Source organism: Mandrillus leucophaeus, unplaced genomic scaffold (assembly GCF_000951045.1).
Source record: "Mandrillus leucophaeus isolate KB7577 unplaced genomic scaffold, Mleu.le_1.0 Scaffold534, whole genome shotgun sequence".
Lineage (NCBI taxonomy): Eukaryota > Metazoa > Chordata > Mammalia > Primates > Cercopithecidae > Mandrillus > Mandrillus leucophaeus.
Window position 1 is genome coordinate 394,380 of NW_012105742.1, and position 17,242 is coordinate 411,621.

Genomic DNA, 17,242 nt, shown 5'->3' on the forward strand with positions numbered 1-17,242 from the left:
GGCCAAGCAGGACTCGGCGCCACTCTAGGGCCCCGCCGCGCGCAACTCCGCCTCGCCCGCCCCACTGTCTTTAAGGAGACCAGAGACCGCCTACTGGAGAGAAAGGAGGAAAAAATAAATAAAAATATTTTTATTTTCTATAAAAGGAAAAAAGTATAACAAAATGTTTTATTTTCATTTTAGCAAAAATTGTCTTATAATACTAGCTAACGGCAAAGACGTTTTTATAGGGAAACTATTTATATGTAACATCCTGATTTACAGCTTCGGAAAAAAAAAGAAACAACAACAAAAAAAAAAGAGAGATGGGCCAATTTTTTGACTCTTTAATAGAAACCTATTTTGTGGTGCCTTTTGCTGTACGCTCATCTGGGGCTCCGGGGGAGAGGTCTTGGTTGCGGGGTGCTGGGAGTGACAGCAGGGAAAGAAGAGGCTGCGGGGTTCTGGTGGGGGCGAGGGTGGGGGGCCATGAGGGGTTGGCCCTGAGGAAGAACTGAGGATAGAAGTAGCTTTGCTCCCAGGCAAGAGCTGGAGTTCCCGACGCCTGGGAGGAGAGGGCCAGGACCCTAGGCTTGGAGCTGGAGCTGGGGTAACTTCCAGGGGGAGATAAAGACACAGCTACCGGAATGGGGAAGCCCTGGCTACTCACAGCTGTTAGAGGAGGAGGGCAGAGAAAGGTCTCCCCAAGAGCCTGGGCCCAGGGAGGTGGCAGCTCTGCCAGGGGCCCAATGTTGGCGGCTCCTGTCCCCCACAGCCTCCAGGACGCCCCTCCGTCCTCTGCAGCACCTTTGTTTACAGGTCGTCTTTTCTATTTTACACCTGCATGTCCTTTGCATTTCAGATTCTTTAGATTGGATGCATGGTCACGCTGGGACCGAGAAGAGCCACTCGACAGTGTATTCCCCTTTTAGCAATAAAGTAACACCATTTCCTTCTCACAGGCTGCCTCCCAGCCCCCAACCCACCTGTGACTTCCACTCGTCTCCAGTCCTGCCCTCCCACCCCCAAAAACTGGATCCACTGCTAATTTGTCAAAAAGGTAATTGTTTAAAAAAAAAAAATCCCAAACAGAAACAAATGGGAATCCTGTCCTGAAATGTCTGAACACCTGACTGTCGACACTTGAACATTTTTATATTATAAATAAAATCAGAAATAACTCCTGTTTGACTGTGTGTGCCTAGCCCCAGATGAGGAGGGAAGTCAGAGCACAAAGTCCCATGGTGGATGTGGATGATGCTGGCCTGGAGGTTGGAGGGGGCCAGGGCAGTCCCTGGAAGGAAGTGACCCTCTCTCCAGTCTCTCCGGCCCCAGCTCCCAGGACAGACTCCAACCCTCCTCCCACTCCCAAGAATATTTACAAGGTGTCCCCCCAGCTGCTGGGGAACCTGGCCAAGGGACTGACACAAATTGCTCTGCTTCAAACTCAGCGTTGGAACTCTGGCCCAGTTCCTGCCCCGGATCTATGGGCTGGACTGAGACAACAGTTGCCGGCCTAGGTGGGTGAGGAGGGATGGGTTGTGGGGTTGGTACTAGCACAGCCGAGGCAGGGTGACCCCTGGACCCTGAGGCATGTCACAGGCAAAGTCCGGACATGCAAAGTGGCTTGACAGGTACCCTCAGCTGCCAGGAGGACCACAGCTGCTGCAGCTCATAAGCCCACAGGGTGTTGCTCTTTCCCCAACTTTATACCCCCTCGGAGCCAGGCCTGTCTAAACCCGCAGCCCTGAGGGAAAGTACATGATTTCAGCATGGAGAAGGCAGATGGAGGCCCAGGGTTGAAAAGCCTTTCCCCTCATCAACTGATTTAGTAAACCAGTGTCCGGCACTGGAAACTATTCGGTTCTAGTCAGACACACGGACGTCTTCCACCCAAACAGCCGAGGTGGTTGGCATGCACCCTTGCCTACGCCTGTGTGTTTGTGTGGGTGTGGGTGGGTGTGAATCCCCCTAGGATGTGTGTAGTTAGAGACCTACAGGTGGGAGGGACAGAGAGGCTGCGGGTTGAGAGGGCTTCGGCATCAACAGGGCATAAGTTCAAATTCCAGCTCTGCGCCTCCTAGCCATGTGACGTCTCTAGGCCAGTTTCCTTGCTGGGAAATGGGTGATGCAAATACCTATTCCAAAAGGTTGCTGTGGAGATTATAAAGTACGGTGCTGATGCTGGCACGTGATAGATGTCTATTACATGGCTGATTTGATGGTGGTGATGACAATCTCCTGTGCCTTGCATCCTTGTATCACACAGCCAGAGTGACAGAAACTAGACGAGAGGGAGGCGATGGAGAAAAATAAAGAACAAACTGAAGTTATTGTATTCATTATGGGGACGCTGGGAAAAAGTACCTGCTACAAAAAATTTTAAAAAGGAAAATAATGAACTCAATCCTGCATAAACCTGCAACTCACTGGCCCTTCCCGGCCCCCTTCTGTTGATCTCATCCAGGCCCCGCTGCTGTCTCTGGGTTTGTGGTTGGCTTTAAAATTCTCTGAGAGCCAGTTATTCTTCTATGTGACCTGTGGTTTCTGTAGGATCCCAAATTAACTCCATATGATCTCTTGGGGAACCCACTGACCTTTGTCTGATCCAGCTTATTGTCCTCATGTGACCTTTCCGAGGGCTCTAGGTTGCTGTTGCCTTCTAAATTTTAGAGTCAGAAGCTACCCAATGAGAACACCAATCTCTATGTGGCCCTCAGTTGATTCTGAATGACCTCTTGGTGAACTCACCAACCTTTGCATGAGCATCAGGTACCTTCATTATATGCTCTGAATCCTACAGTACCTGCCATACGTGCCGAGAGTCCAAGGCCAGAACCTAACAGAGTTCTTTCCTCACCTGTCATCCACCCATTCATTTCACAGGTATGATTAGGACCCAGGAACACATGTGGCCAGAGAGGCCCCTTCTCCACTCTGCCTCTCAAACCTCTGCCTTGGGGAGCCTTCCCAGTGGCCTTTCAGGACGAGTCGCAGTCCTGTCAAGCTACTTCCCTACCACCGCACTGGAACATATAGGACAACATTCAGGCAGCTTCCCAAGTCAGAGGCTTCGTCCCCACTTTCCCAGTTCTTTCTTTCTCTTCCAGGTCATTTTTTGGCTTCTCTTTCCAGCCCCTCCCAGAGACCCAAGTGGTAATGCTAACTGCCTGTTCTCCCCACGAAACTGTGAGCCCCATGACGACTGGCAGTCAAAGTTCCTCCCACCACCATATTCCCATCACCCTGCCCAGCGTGCAGCACACAGTTGGCCCTCGTTGAATGAGAGGATGAAGGCGCAAGAGACACCGTCCTCAAGGGACAGCCCCCAGAAGTCCCTAAGCCCGAGGCCACTTCCCAGGACCACAGGTGGCGCAAACCACTTATTGTATGTCACCAGTCCTGGATTTGGACAGTCCTAGAAAATGGGCATGTTGGAGACAGCAGTTGTGTGGGGTGAGGATCCATTCGAATGCAGGAAGAAATATTAGAACTTTGACTTAGATTTATTTTCATCTCATCTTTTTTAAATTTCTATTTTTGTGTATGTTTTATAATGTACATGATATTTTAGTACAGTAGTACATGTATATAATTTACAAATAAATAATTATACAATTAAGGAAGTGAACTAAACATTTTTTTACTGATGGGAGGCACAACCCGTGCTCAGGAAGCACATCTGTCCACAGCTGCCAGAGCTCCCGGCTCTGCTATCCACTCACCCACCCTCGGGAAGTGAAGGGTGGGACACTGACCCCGAAAATCACAGGACTTCTGAGGCAGCGTGGAGAAAGTACAGAGAGCTCTTTTGTAGTGCCACATTGCGTTTTCAATTTCATTTAAGTGAACATTTACTTCCTCTGAGCAAAACGAAGGGGCCAGATGGTTTGGTTCTAAAACACACTTCAGCTGATCCAACTTAAATAATCAGAATTTAAATCACTACATCTCTCCACATAATCAAAAGTCCCTTGCCTCAAATGTGAGTGGGCCTGTAAAGTTAGATACTTAGTTGCAAGCCTGGCTTATTTTATTAACTAAGTATGTTACCACTGACGCCAAATTGCTGGCCAAACTACAGTAATCTATTTAAATAATAGAGAGGATTCGCTCTTCATAGCCTCACTGAATGTGCCATCACCCCCACCCACTTGTCAGTTGGAAAAATGCAGGGCTTAAAGGTGCTAGCTAATCCGTGATCGTCAAGTGGCAAATTTCTCCACTCTTCCCAGATGCGGCCTTGGCTAAGCCTTTCTGATTCACTAGACAAATGAAAGAAATAGCGACAGAAAAACAATCAGTAACTTGTCATTCCACCTTTTCCCACGACCAAGAATTAATGGCTTCCATAACCGTCCTCCGACAAGCATCTTTGGGCTTGTTGACAAGTGGCCATTTGTGAGGCAGAGTGTCTTTTATTCCTATAGCAGTAGATCTGTCCAAGAGGCCACCTCTGGAGCTCAGAGACCTGGCAGCACCAACATAAAGACCCAAATATAAACAGGGCTGTGGTCCCATCCCACTCACACCCCAGGATATCCATGGGACAAATGGGGCGGTGCATACACGTTCTATTTTTTCCAAAAGTATCAACTGTAAGAGCAGTGTAAGTCACAGGTCAGCTGGAAGAGGGAAAAACAGGGCAAGGGAGACCAGCATTGCCTCCCCCTTCCCTCCTAGGGCGTCAGGAATGCCAGGGGGCCAGGTGCAGCCATCCTTCCTAACAGGGGAAGCTCCAAAATAGGCTTTTCCTTTATCTGATTTCATCCTCTAACTGATTTCAGTTCCAAAACCATCTTTCAGGGTTTCCTTATGTATACATTATTCTTATAGATGTATATTTGTGTCTGTATAAAAAGGAGACAGTGTGATCTCAATGGATGAAAAGAGGTGGACGTACATGTGAGTGGAGTCAACTTGACACTGAAAGGGCACAAGCCTGGGTCCCAGATTATTGTGATGTGAGGCAGGAGACCTGGGCATGGTTCTGGAGGCTGCTGGGAGGAGGGAGGAGAGGATGGTGCTGGTGGTCTGCAGACCTGCTGCTGGTCAACTCAGAGGAAGGAAGAGGAGAAAGGGTGGGGTTCCAGCTGAGACCTGGAGTCACGACCTGCCCTCACACACAAGAAGATGAGAGGAGCTTGATGAGAAGAGAAAGACCTGGGAAGACAACAGCCCTTCCAGCTTCTCCAGCGAGGTGGTGTCTAGAGCATGCACACAACTGGCCTACAAAATGAGGCTCCATGGTGGAGAGGAAAACAAAGGCCGGGGAGAGGGTCTGATGCCCAGAGATGCCCAAGGACGCAAGGAGATCAACGCCACAAACGGCATCTCCATCTCTTGGGCCCACAGGTTTTCTGCACCCCTCTGGCTGCCCATCAACTGACTGGAGCTTGGTCCGAGTGGCCCCTGGCTGGAATTGTGCTCACCGACCCCACTGGGGACATCTGCCCATCCTGGGGTCTGCACATCCATGTCAGCTAAGTATCAGGCCCAGTGGCATCCTTTGTGGTTTTGCTGCCAGTCACATGGCCCTGGCTGAGGGCAGGACTTGAGTGTGTCTTCCGGAGAGAAGGGTCATCCCCTTCCAGAGTGGCCAGCCGGGCCTCAATCCGCTCCAGATCATCTGAGCCCACTTTGATTTTCACAGCCAGGAGGTGGATATAGGTCTCATAACGGCTTTTCTGGGGAAAGGCCAAACACAAGGTCAAAAGACAACAAAAGAGGAGAAAAGTATGTGCACCTTGTATGACAAAAGACTGATTTCCTCAATATGCAGAGAGCTTTCACAAATCGTTAAAAAGAAGATGAACAGTCCAATTAAAAAACAAACATGGGACATGCACATAAACTTCATTCATAATTTGAAAAATCCAAATAATTGGCAATGATTTCTTGGATATGACACCAAAAACCCAATCAACAAAAGTAAAAATACACAAATGGGACTACACCAAAATTTAAAACTTCTGTACATGAGAGGATACAGTCAACAGAATGAAAAGGCAACCTACAGAATGGGAGAAAAATATTTGCAAGTCATATATCTGATAAGGGTTTTGTATCCAGAATATATAAAGAACTCTCAGAATGCAACAACAGAAGACAATCCAAATTTTTTAAATGGGCTTGAATCTACATTTCTCCAAAGAAAGCATACAAATGGCCAACAAGCACACGAAAAGGTGCTCAACATCATTAGTCATTAGAGAAATGCAAGTCAAAACCACAGTGAGATATCAATTCACACTCTTACTACTATCAAAAGAGCAGAAAATACATGTTGGTGAGGTTATGGAGAAATAGACAGAACCCTTGTGCTCTGCTGGTGAGAATGTAAATGGAGCAGCTATTATGGAAAGCTGGTGGTTTATCAAAAAGTTAAAAATAAAATTGCCACATGATCCAGCAAGACCATTTCTAACTATAAACCCAAATGAGTTGAAAGCAGGGTCTTGAAGGGATATTTGTATACCCATTTTCATAGCAGCATTTTTCACAATAGCCAAAAGATGGAAGTAAGCCAAGTGTTCACTGATGGATAAACGGGTAAACAAAATATGGTGTATACATACAATGGAATATTATTCAGCCTCATCCTATTTATGCCTAGTGTTCCATTATTGGAACGTTGGAGTTACTGGAAATAACTCATGGGAGTTATTTATATCATACTGCTCAAGGTCATCTCCAAAGTCTGATTTTTCATCAAAAAAAAATTTGACCTCCAACATAAATAGGTTAAAAAGAAAGGAAATTCTGACACACACTACAACATGGATGAACCTTAAGGACATTATGCTAAGTAAAATAATTCAATCACAAAAAGACAAATTGTGTATGATTCCACTTAGAGTAATCAAAATCATAGAGGCAGAGAGTAGAATGGTGATTGCCAGGGACTGAAGGGAGGGGAGAGTAGAAAGTTATTATTTAATGTGTACAGAGTTTCAGTTTGGGAAGAGGAAAAAATTCTGGAGACTGGTTATACAACAATGTGAATAGACTTAACACGGCTAGCTATACACATGAAGATGGTAAATTTTATATTACATGTCTTACTGCAATTAAAATGTTTTTAAATCCAAATTAAAATAGTAATGAGGCTGGGTGTGGTGGCTCACACCTGTAATCCCAGCAGTTTGGGAGGCCAAGGCGAGTGGATCACCTGAAGTCAGGAGTTCGAGACCAGCCTGGCCAACATGGTGAAACCCCATATCTACTAAAAATACAAAAATTAGCCAGGCATGGTGGCACGTGCCTGTAATCCCAACTGTTCAGGAGGCTGAGGCAGGAGAACTGCTTGAACCTGGGAGGCAGAGTTTGTAGTGAGACAAGATCATGCCACCGTACTCCAGCCTGGACGACAGAGTGAGATTCTATCTCAAAAAAAAAAAAAAGTAATGAGATACTAATTGTTAAACCTATCAGGTTAGTAAAGATTAAAACGTTTTGCAATGCCCAGTGCTGGTGAGAGCATGGAGAAATAAGTACATTCACAAATTATTAAAGGGGTTAGAAATCAGGGCAAACATTTAAGAGGAAGGTTTGGCAGCATCTGAGGGCCTTCGTCTGAGCTTCAGCCCCTCACCCCTGTCAGGGAAGGCTGGCACCCTGGAAGGACTGGGGACTAAGGGTCGGGGACCCTGTTCCCTGCCAGCTGCCACGTGAGCAAGCCCCTTTATCAGTAGGCTTCACCTCCCCAGTCTCACATCAGGCCAGACAGGAAGGAGAAAGAGCAGGGTGCTGGGCTTTGCAATCCAGCCCCTCAAGGCTCACCTCGAAGGTGAGATAGTGCTCCTTCAACCGGTACTCCTCGGCCTCCTTGGACTTGATGCCCCTCTCGACTGGGTGACACCTGTGTTCAGCCAGCTCCGCAGTCAGCTGTCTCAACTTATTCTCATGAGACCGCAGTTGCTCCTCCTGGGAAGGCAAATCGTGGACTGTGAGGCCTTACTCTCAGGATGTCACGGAGTGGCTCAAATCCTGTTCTACCAGGAGCTGCTCCACCAGAGGCAAATGAAGGCCTAGCCAGGGTCACCAAACTGTGGTGATAGAGCCAGGCTCTGGACCCGAGGGCATGCTCCTTCTCCCACCTCCCTTCCTCCTCTCGCTGCTCCCATCAGCATCAGCTTTCCTTGATGCCCCCTAGCTCGGGAGACAAGAGATGCTCACGCTTATATGTGGACATAGACAGTCCCTGACACAGACACACAATGACCCACACACACAACCCAGCTCACATGCACTCCCATGCGCACACACAAACACCCCAGACCAAGGCCAGCCTGGCCCAGCTATCCCCTGCTCCTTATGATACACGCGTTCTCTTACATTCATGCCCAGACACACGCAATGGTCACAGACCCAGGATCACACCTAGTGGAGTGACAGGCGGAGACACTGTCACTGATGGGCAAGCGCACACACATCCCACCCACTACAGGACAGCCAGGCCCCCTGGTGCTGTGTGCTCACGCGTACATGTGTATGAGTCACCACCTGTGTGTTTACACACGTGAATGTGTGTGGTGTGTGCACGTACATGGTGTACGTGCATTGCACAGGGGTTCTGGGCAGAAGCAGGAGCCCAGGAGCTCAGTGGGGAGACCCAGGACAAGGCCTAGTGGGAAAGACCACTGGCAAACAGGAAGTGTGGGGCTTCCGCTGCCCTCTACCTCTCAAGCTCTGGGCCACCATTTCTCCTGTCCTCTCCAAAGAAGCCCTGAGAGCCCGCAGCATGGGTGAGCTGGGTTTTCTAGGATTACAAATAAAACATTTAAGGATAGGTGAGGGCAGCAAAAGAGCACTGAATGAAGAGTCAGCCAGGTGTCACCTGTGTGAGCTCCCTGTGACACAGTCTCTTGCATTTGTGCCCAGGTGCACACAAGACCACCAACTCTCAGTCACATCCACAGGGATGCACTAGCAGAGAGGCAGCTCCATGCCAACTGCCACAGCCACAGCCCCTGTATGACGTTCCTTGGTCTCCCCATCTGGACGTGGGGGTGGGGTGCATGGGATGGAGAGAAGAAGTGTCCTTCTCTGGTGTCCTTCAGCCCAGGATCACCCAGCCTAGAGACAGAGCTGGGGTGGGGCTGCTGGATGGGGGCCTGGGCTGAGGATGGCAGCCTAGGGAGGCAAAATCTTGACCCAGGAGCATGTACCTGGCAGAGGCGGGTGGTGCAGGAGGGCAGCAGGGGCCGACAGAACTTCTTCATGGAGCTGACAGCGGCTGGGAAGGCCGGGGCAGAGAAGATGGCTGCCACCAGGTTGATCCTGAGGATCCAGGACAGCATTTCTTCCTTGCTCCTGGGGACAGGATGGGGAGAGAGTGCTGGCCTCTCACACAGGACTCCCTGTCCCCTACTCAGCATCACATACCCAGCACTGGGCCTGTCACTAAGAAGGCACCAGTACCTCTAGATGAGTGGGTAAAGGGGAGAGGAAGGACGCATGGGGGCTGGATGGGCCTGGCCAGAGCTATGCAGGGAGCTCCCTTTCTATCCCAGCTCCCAGGCACACTGGGATTCTCATGTGAAAATCAAACTTCCCAGGTTCACAGCTAGTGGCCCTGGAGTGAATGGGTGGGAATGACAGTGGACTGGGGATCATCAGAGGCAATGGCAACTGGGCGACCCTCACAGTCCTCCTGCCCTCCCCTGCTGCCTGCCCAGCACTGGCACTGTGATCCTGAGGCCTCATCCACCAGCCTGCCTCCTTGCAAGCTCATGTGCACTCCAGTCTCAAGTCATAGGAAGGCAAGAGGTGGTAGAAGGACAGCCTTACAGGTTACCTGGAGGGTGCATCTTTCCCACATTTAAAGCGAAGGATGATTCATAAAGATGCCACCTGCCCCACATTTCAGACTCCAGCGCACTCAGCAGCCCCTGCAGGGCTGTTAAACACAGTTGCTGGAGCCATCCCAGAGTTTCGGGTTCAGTAGGTCTACGGCAGGGCCAGAGAGACTGCAAGTGATGCTGAGGGGAACCACACATTGAGAACCGCTGCTTTGGGAGGACCCAGCTGTCGGTCTGGGTCATGTGGATACACATGCTCTGTTGCTGACTCATGGGAAGGAGAGGGGTTGTATGCTGCGTCACTGCGGCCCTAGGCCGCAGGTGGGAGTGAGGGGCTCCAGCTCCTACTCACGGTGCCTGGAAAAGGAATACCCTCCAGTCAGCCGTCTTAAGCTTGAGCACGTTGGACTTCTTGCTGTAGTCAGAGGCCCTGGTGGCCAGAGCGTGATGCACGCGAATGGCGTTCTTCAGGTCACCCTCCGATAGAGCTTTGTCAGGCCTGTACTCATCCTGGGTGGGGTGGGATGGGTGAGCTAAGGTCACTGACCCACACCTTCCACTCTCCCCTCCCCTCACTCCTCTCTGTCTAACCCTATAACTCCCTTAATTTTCTGTTCCTGCTGCCTCACCCACCCCAACAAGAATCCAGGCATCCCTCCCCTTACCCCAGTTTGTCCCAGAGGCCTGAACAGGCCTCACGCTGAGTGTCCACTGAGCGACTGGGCACCAAGTTCTCCCAAAAACCTCCAAAGCCCTGAGTGGGCCCAAGTCTGGGGAAGAACCCAGCATGTGCCTGAGTCCCAGGTCCTGCCTGGGGCCCTTGGGGTGCCACAAGGCTGGGGTGGGATGGGACTGAGCTGGCCCTTTCTGAGTAAGGTCTCTGGGGCAGTCTCTCACCTTTTGCAGGTACAGGATAGTCCCTTTGAGCACCGCATAGAATTTCTTCCAGCCACGCCTCCCACGGGGTGCTGGAGAGGAGGGCACTAGTAGTGTGGCTGCAGCCACTCTCTGCAATCTCTCCAACCCCACCTCCCACTACATGTCCACCTGTGTGTTCATCCCCAAGGAGTGGTCTGGGGCACCCCCCTCTGTGCCAGCCTCCCTCCCATGCCCCTCTCCCAGCCTGACACCCACTCCTCTTGCCATCCATGTCAGCATGAGTCTTCCGGGTCAGGACACCGTGCTTGTAGGTGGTGGCACTGAGCGCCTGTGGGACATCCAGGAAGGGGTTGCCACCATCCAGGATTCGCGTCACCTTCTTCGTTCCTGTCCCGAACTTGTCATCCACCAGCTCAGACAGGGATTTCCTCAGCTCGTCCTCATCACTAGGGAAGTACTAGGCCTGAGTACCACCTCCAAGGAGGCCTCAGCCCCGAATCATCATGGCCTTCCCCACCAGCCTCTCATCCAGGATCCAGGGTCAGGGAGGAAGAGCAGCCCCAGGAGGCAGAGATGAAGAGATTCCAATTCCAGACCACAGATCCAGATCTCTGACCCCTCCTCTCATCTCCACTTCCAACCTCTGACCTCTGATCTTTGATTTTTGTCCTCCAAGCCCCAAATGTCACCCTTGATCACAAATGTGGAGACTTTACTGTCTCCAGGTCTCCCTCCCAGTCTTCCTTTTCCTCTCTCCATCCCAGGGAGCACTAACCGTGGCCAGACTGAAGCTGCTGCACAAACCGCACCAACATGCTGGAAGAGGGAGGCCAGCAGGTAAGACCCTGAAGTCTGGGCCCCCACGAGAGCCCTGGCAGAAGAGTGCCAGCTCTTAGCCTGTGGGGTTGGAGTTCCTGCCAATCCCTGCCTGAGGCCTCTACATGGACCTGGCTGCCCTGGGGAGCACAGCAGAGCCTTTCACGGTCTCCCCAAACAGCAAGGTCAACATCCCTCTTTCCTGATGAGACCTACAGGTCTCACTGTCTTTGCAGGGGAAGAAGTTAGAGGGCACTCTCCCCTTCCCACTGTCAGTAACAGTCACCACTTAAACGTGGACATATTCTACAGGTTATAGGGGCCTCATGCCTCCTGTCTGCCTACTTCCCAAAGGGAAAGGAGCGGTCATCAATGGGAATTGGAACACTATCCCCATATAGAAAACCAGCTGTGGACATCATAGAACTAAAGTCACAGTTCAACCTATTCCATAACAATGCAAACATTGCACTCTTTTTCTCAATACAGAAGATGAATCCAAAGAGGAATTCAACACCAGGTGTGAACCAGCTAGACACAGGTGTCGGGCCCTGGATTGGGAGGGATCAGCACCATGGAGAGTGGTCAGAATGATGGACCTGCACCCCCACACTCCCCCTCCCAGGGATGCAAGCTCCCCATACCTGTGCCCGTAGGCACTACTCACATGGCCCATTCCAGCTTTTCATTCTTGATGGAGTTGTAAAGGGTCTGGGAGAGGGAAAAGAGAGAGGGGGGAATTCAGGTGAAGAGTCAAAGAAACCCCCATCTACCACCAATAACGTGGGTATGGTGAGAGATCACCTTTTCAGCCAATAGGGCAAAGTGGGTGTTTGATTCATACTTATTTGTTAGATGGGTAAGTGAGTGGGTGGGTGGATGTATGGATGGGTGGTATTTAATTATGTGATCACTTAATGTGAATCTCCCGTAGGAGACTGTAAGCTTCACAAGGTCAGAGGCTGTCCATTTGTTCACTACTGAATCTCCAGTGCATAATCCAGAACTTGACATACAGCAAGTGCTCAACAGGGTAGATGAATGGATGGGAGGATGAATGGGAGGATGGGTGAGGGAATGGATGGATGGGGAAGTGGACAGGTGGAAGATGGAAGGATGGGTGGGGAAATAGGCAGGTGGATGGGTGAATGAATAGAAGATGGGTGGGTGGATAGAGGGTACATGAGGAAGATTTAGGGGTGTATGCATGAGGATGTGGGTGGGCAAATGAATGTCAGGGTGTTGGGTGGATGATTGAGTAAATGATTGGGTGGATAGATTTGAGGATGAATGGGTGGGTGGGTTGGTGAGTAAGTGAATGGGTGGGGAATAGGAGGTAGGGGGATGGGTGAGTAGATGTGGAGATGTTTGTTGAGGTGAGTAGACGAGGGAGTGTTTGAAGAGTACAGGGTGTCTGTGTGGGTGAAAGGTGAATGGGTGAGTGGCTGCTATGTGGGGAGTGGGAAGGGGAGGTTTGGGGATATATATATATAGGTGATGGGTGAATGGGTGGGTATATGGGTAGGTGAATGATTGAGTGGCTGGGTGGATGCATGGGAGGATGAGTGGATGGGTGCAGAAGTGGGTAGATAGGTGAATGAGTAGATGGGGAGAAATGGATAGGTGGATAGTGGGACTGGGATTGTTTGATTCACAAATATGTTCTTAACAAATGCTTCTCAATGGTGAAGAATATAATATAGTAAGAAGAGTGATGGAGACAGTGTTCTATGGAACATTGGGGTTTGGATGGAGACCTCTGAACTCATTATTCAACTACCCCTGTAGTATTATCAGATTCTTCAAACCCACTATTTAAAAATGAAGCTGGCTGAGTGCGGTGGCTTATGCCTATAATTTCAGCACTTTGCAAGGCTGAGGTGCGAGGATTGCTTGAGTCCAGGAGTTTGAGATCAGCCTGGGCAACATAGTGAGATCCCCAGGCTCTACAAAAAAAAAAAAAAAAAAAAAAAAAAAAAAAAAAAAAAAAAAAATAAAAATAAAAATCGCCAGGCACAGTGGCATGCACCTATAGTCCCAGCTACTTGGGAGGCTGAGGCAGGAGAATCCTTCAAGGCCAAAAGTTCGAGGCTTCAGTGAGCCTTGATTGCATCACTGCACTCCAGTGTGGGTAACACAATGAGATCTTGTCTCAAAAATACATAAATAATAAAAATGAGCCCATCACCAACCCACCAAAAACCTGCTCCTTTTCCTCAGTTCAGAAACAACCAGACTAGAAAGGCTAGAGTTCCACCCTTCACTTCAGGTTCAAAAGAAAACTGGATTCTCTTAATTCCTGGTGATGCTGAAGGAAAGAGGGGGCTTTTCCTTGTGGTGACAATAATGATGTTGGTGGTGAAGGTGGTGGTGGCGGTTGTGGTGGGTGGCAGCTATGACAGTTGGTAGCAGTGTTGATTATTACTGTGACAGTAATGGTGATAATGGAGTACTAAAAACAAATCTCACAAAGCCTTCCCCTCTGCCTAACTCAGGGAACACAGAACAGCCAAATGTTGAGCTCGGTGGTTTCTAACTTTGTCATCATGGCCCTGCACCCTGTGTTAAGGGCCTGGAATGCCAGGATTTCATGAGGCAGAGACCTCTCTCCTCTCTATCCACACAGGGTGCAGCTAGTGGGATGGGGACTTTCAGCAGATAATACCTTCAGCAGGTCTTTGGCAAAGTCTTGGCCATCATTCAGCTGGTCCAAGTTGGCAATGAATTGCTGACAGGACATCTTCTTGCCAATGTTCTGTAATGGAGAAATGGTTCTGCCTAAGAGTAGGGAAGGAGGCTGGTGTGTTCCCCACACACCCTGCCCTGCCCAGCCAGAGGGATGAGGCAGTGTTAAGGGCAATAATGAAAATTAAATTGCATGAATTTTCTATTGTCTCCAAGAGTTTACAAAACTCTTTCTCACAGTCAGAACTATGCTTGATTGTCAAGCATCTTGAGAGGTTGGGCTTCTTCTGCAGCCCAGGTGAAGGAGTCGGGCTGGATGAAGAGTTGTAAGAGCTGATATTTGCCAGGTGCCTACTGTGTTCCAGGTCTTGTGCTTGACATGCATTATCTTATTTCTTTCTCACCCCAAGGAGAAGGTGAGGTGCCTGTTTTTATTGTCCCCATTTGACAGGTAAGGAAACTGAAGTACAGGAAAGTGAAGTGACATGCCCATGATCACACGGCAAGGAAGTGAAAGGGCCAAGTGTGTCTGAAACCAAAGCCCGTGCTCTCACCGCTACTCCACGGTTAACTCTCCCAAGGTCACTCAGCACCAGGGCTTGAACCCCAGCCTCTTGGCTTCTGAAGAGAAGCTCTGCATATTCTGCCACAACTGTCTCACCCTCTCACCTGCACAGAGGGGCAGCAAGGCTTCCAAGACATAAGTGAAGTGAGGGAAAGTTTATGGGAGTCAAAAATCAATTGCCACGGACACACATGAGTGCCCCATGCTGAGCTGAGCTGAGCTGGAACAAAGAGAACCCAAGCAGATTGTTTCACACTCGGAGGTAGAAACAGGCAAAGAGCTGGAAATGACTAAATCCCCAAGTTCTGCCTTCCTGTTTTAACCAATGAGTAGCAGAGGCGCTCAAACCCTGCAAACCCAACACCTAATATTCATACTTCCAGACTCTCCTTGGAGTCCCCACGTCTGAGAAAACACTGAACAGGACTTCATCTTTGTGAGGATGAAGACTCTTGAATAGCAGATACTTACCACTGTAGGATTTTGTGGATTGGGGTTTGCTCTAAAGCAGTGTTTTCCAAGGTTTACCTACAGAACTTTGGTATCCCAGGAGATGGAGATAGGTATTCTCTCAAAAAAAGATTTCATAATAGAACAAGTTTATGTACATGTTTCAGAGTCTTTACCACGCTCATATGTGCTGGTGTCTCCAAGGAGAGGATCCCATGTCATTTCCCAAGTTTACTGACCTTGGCACTATTTTAGCAAAGACACTCTATTAGCATCATATGGGACATTCACACACCATAGAAATCATTCAGAAAACAATGATGTAAGGCTTTATAAGTAGCTGACAAACAAGAACTTTCTATGCTTTTCCAAATCGTTCAGGAGAAAAGGTCCTATGTATGCCTTGATACAAGTGTGTTTTGTATGTTTCTGTGTATAGTTTTACATATATACGTGTGTGTGTACATAGATAAATATATAGCCGTGTGTGTACATTTGTGATAGATTATGAGGGCAATGTTGATAAGACTGTCATTGAGTTCCACACAAACTGAACATTCCCCAGCCATTGGTCAGGAGCGCAAAATCAAAAAATAACAAGGCAAGATTTCTAATCTGAGCAATATCAGACTATCTTCTTGTGGCTGAAACTTCCCAGCAGCATTGGAGGCTTTACAAAAGCAGTGAAGGCTTCAAGGGTGAGGATCCTGCAGGGGAGTGTGGAGAGGTGACCCCAGAAAGAGCAGCGTTCCTCCCTGAAGCACCTGCTGCTTCCCAGCAGTGGCCAGGGGCTGAGCGGCTAAGTGGCCTCTTAGGATTGGAGAAATGAGATTGGAGTTCAGGGTCCACCAAGGACAAGGGTCTTGGGAAGCACCCAGTCACACTTCAATAAAAAAGTTGAAATTAAGAAAGAAAATACTAAAAGAAGAAAAATTATCCCAGATGGAAATGTGGAGAAGCAGAAATGAATGAAATAACAAAAAGAATTGGTAACTCTAAATGAAAATTGACTATGTAGAGCAACAATAAAGTTTTCCAGGGAATAAAATATAGAGAGATATAATAGTTAAAAGCATGACAACAGGAGTATATAAGTTAAGAGAGCAGTAAATGGAACTAAAGTGTTTCAAGGTATTTCATTGCCCAGGAAGTGGTACAAGTACTTTATAAGTCGAAAATGCAAATTGCCAACCATAAAAGGAATTCCGAAAGAATGCACAACTAACAAGCTAACAGAGCAGGGAAATGGAATTCTAAAAAATACTTAATCCAAAAGTAGGCAAAAGAAGAAAATAAAAGAAACAGAACAGAGGAGTCAAAGAGAAAACAAATAGACACTTGATATACTTAAACTCAAATATATCATAATTCATTAAATGTTCAAATTAACATAATTACCGGATTTTATTTTTAAGTATATGATACACGAGACATGTTTTAAATATAAAAGAACAGAAATCTTTGAAAGAAAAAGTCAGAAAAGGATGTACCACATAAACACTAACAAAAGAACTCCAGTATAGCTACACTAACATCTGACAAAATAGATTTGAAGGCAAGAAGCATTACTAGACATAAAGAAGGACATGTTCATAGTGATAAAAGGGTCAATCTGCCAGAAGATATGATCATCCTAAATGTGTATACATCTAGTAGCATAGCTTCAAAATATACAAGACAAAAATTGACAGAACCAAAAGAAGACATATTCACAATCTTGGCTGGAGATTTTAACACTGCTCTCTTAGTAACAGGAAGAACAAGCCGACAAAAAATTGGCAAGAATTCTATGCCAAAAAAATTAGATAATCTAGATGAAATGGACAAATTCTTAGAAATACACAAGCTACTAAAACTGGCTCAGGAAGAAATAGAAAATCTGAATAGACCTATAACAAGTAAAGAAATTGAATCAATAACTTAAAAAAAAAAAAAAAGCTAGGCCAGCTGTGGTGGCTCACACCTGTAATCCCAGCACTTTGGGAAGCCAAGGTGGGAGGATCACTTGAACCCAGGAGTTGGAGACCAACCTGGGCAACATAGGGAGACCTTGTCTCTAAAAAAA

At 48.1% G+C, this 17,242-nt stretch overlaps 2 protein-coding genes across 2 annotated transcripts in view; one reads left to right on the top strand and one right to left on the bottom strand.

The window, feature by feature from the left end:
* Positions 1-5,368, top strand: part of NRG2 (neuregulin 2) — a 198,482-nt gene extending 193,114 nt beyond the window's left edge. Inside the window, exon 11 of the mRNA XM_011997268.1 lies at positions 5,335-5,368. Coding sequence (XP_011852658.1) covers positions 5,335-5,368 — 34 coding nt within the window. The remainder of the gene's footprint in view (positions 1-5,334) is intronic.
* The window catches only part of PSD2 (pleckstrin and Sec7 domain containing 2), a 34,733-nt gene continuing 20,957 nt past the window's right edge, over positions 3,467-17,242 (bottom strand). Inside the window, exons 7-14 of the mRNA XM_011997218.1 lie at positions 14,143-14,232; positions 12,145-12,188; positions 10,917-11,107; positions 10,680-10,750; positions 10,135-10,292; positions 9,150-9,294; positions 7,762-7,905; positions 3,467-5,666 (exon numbers count right to left, since the gene is read on the bottom strand). Coding sequence (XP_011852608.1) covers positions 5,463-5,666; positions 7,762-7,905; positions 9,150-9,294; positions 10,135-10,292; positions 10,680-10,750; positions 10,917-11,107; positions 12,145-12,188; positions 14,143-14,232 — 1,047 coding nt within the window. The 3' untranslated portion in view covers positions 3,467-5,462. The remainder of the gene's footprint in view (positions 5,667-7,761; positions 7,906-9,149; positions 9,295-10,134; positions 10,293-10,679; positions 10,751-10,916; positions 11,108-12,144; positions 12,189-14,142; positions 14,233-17,242) is intronic.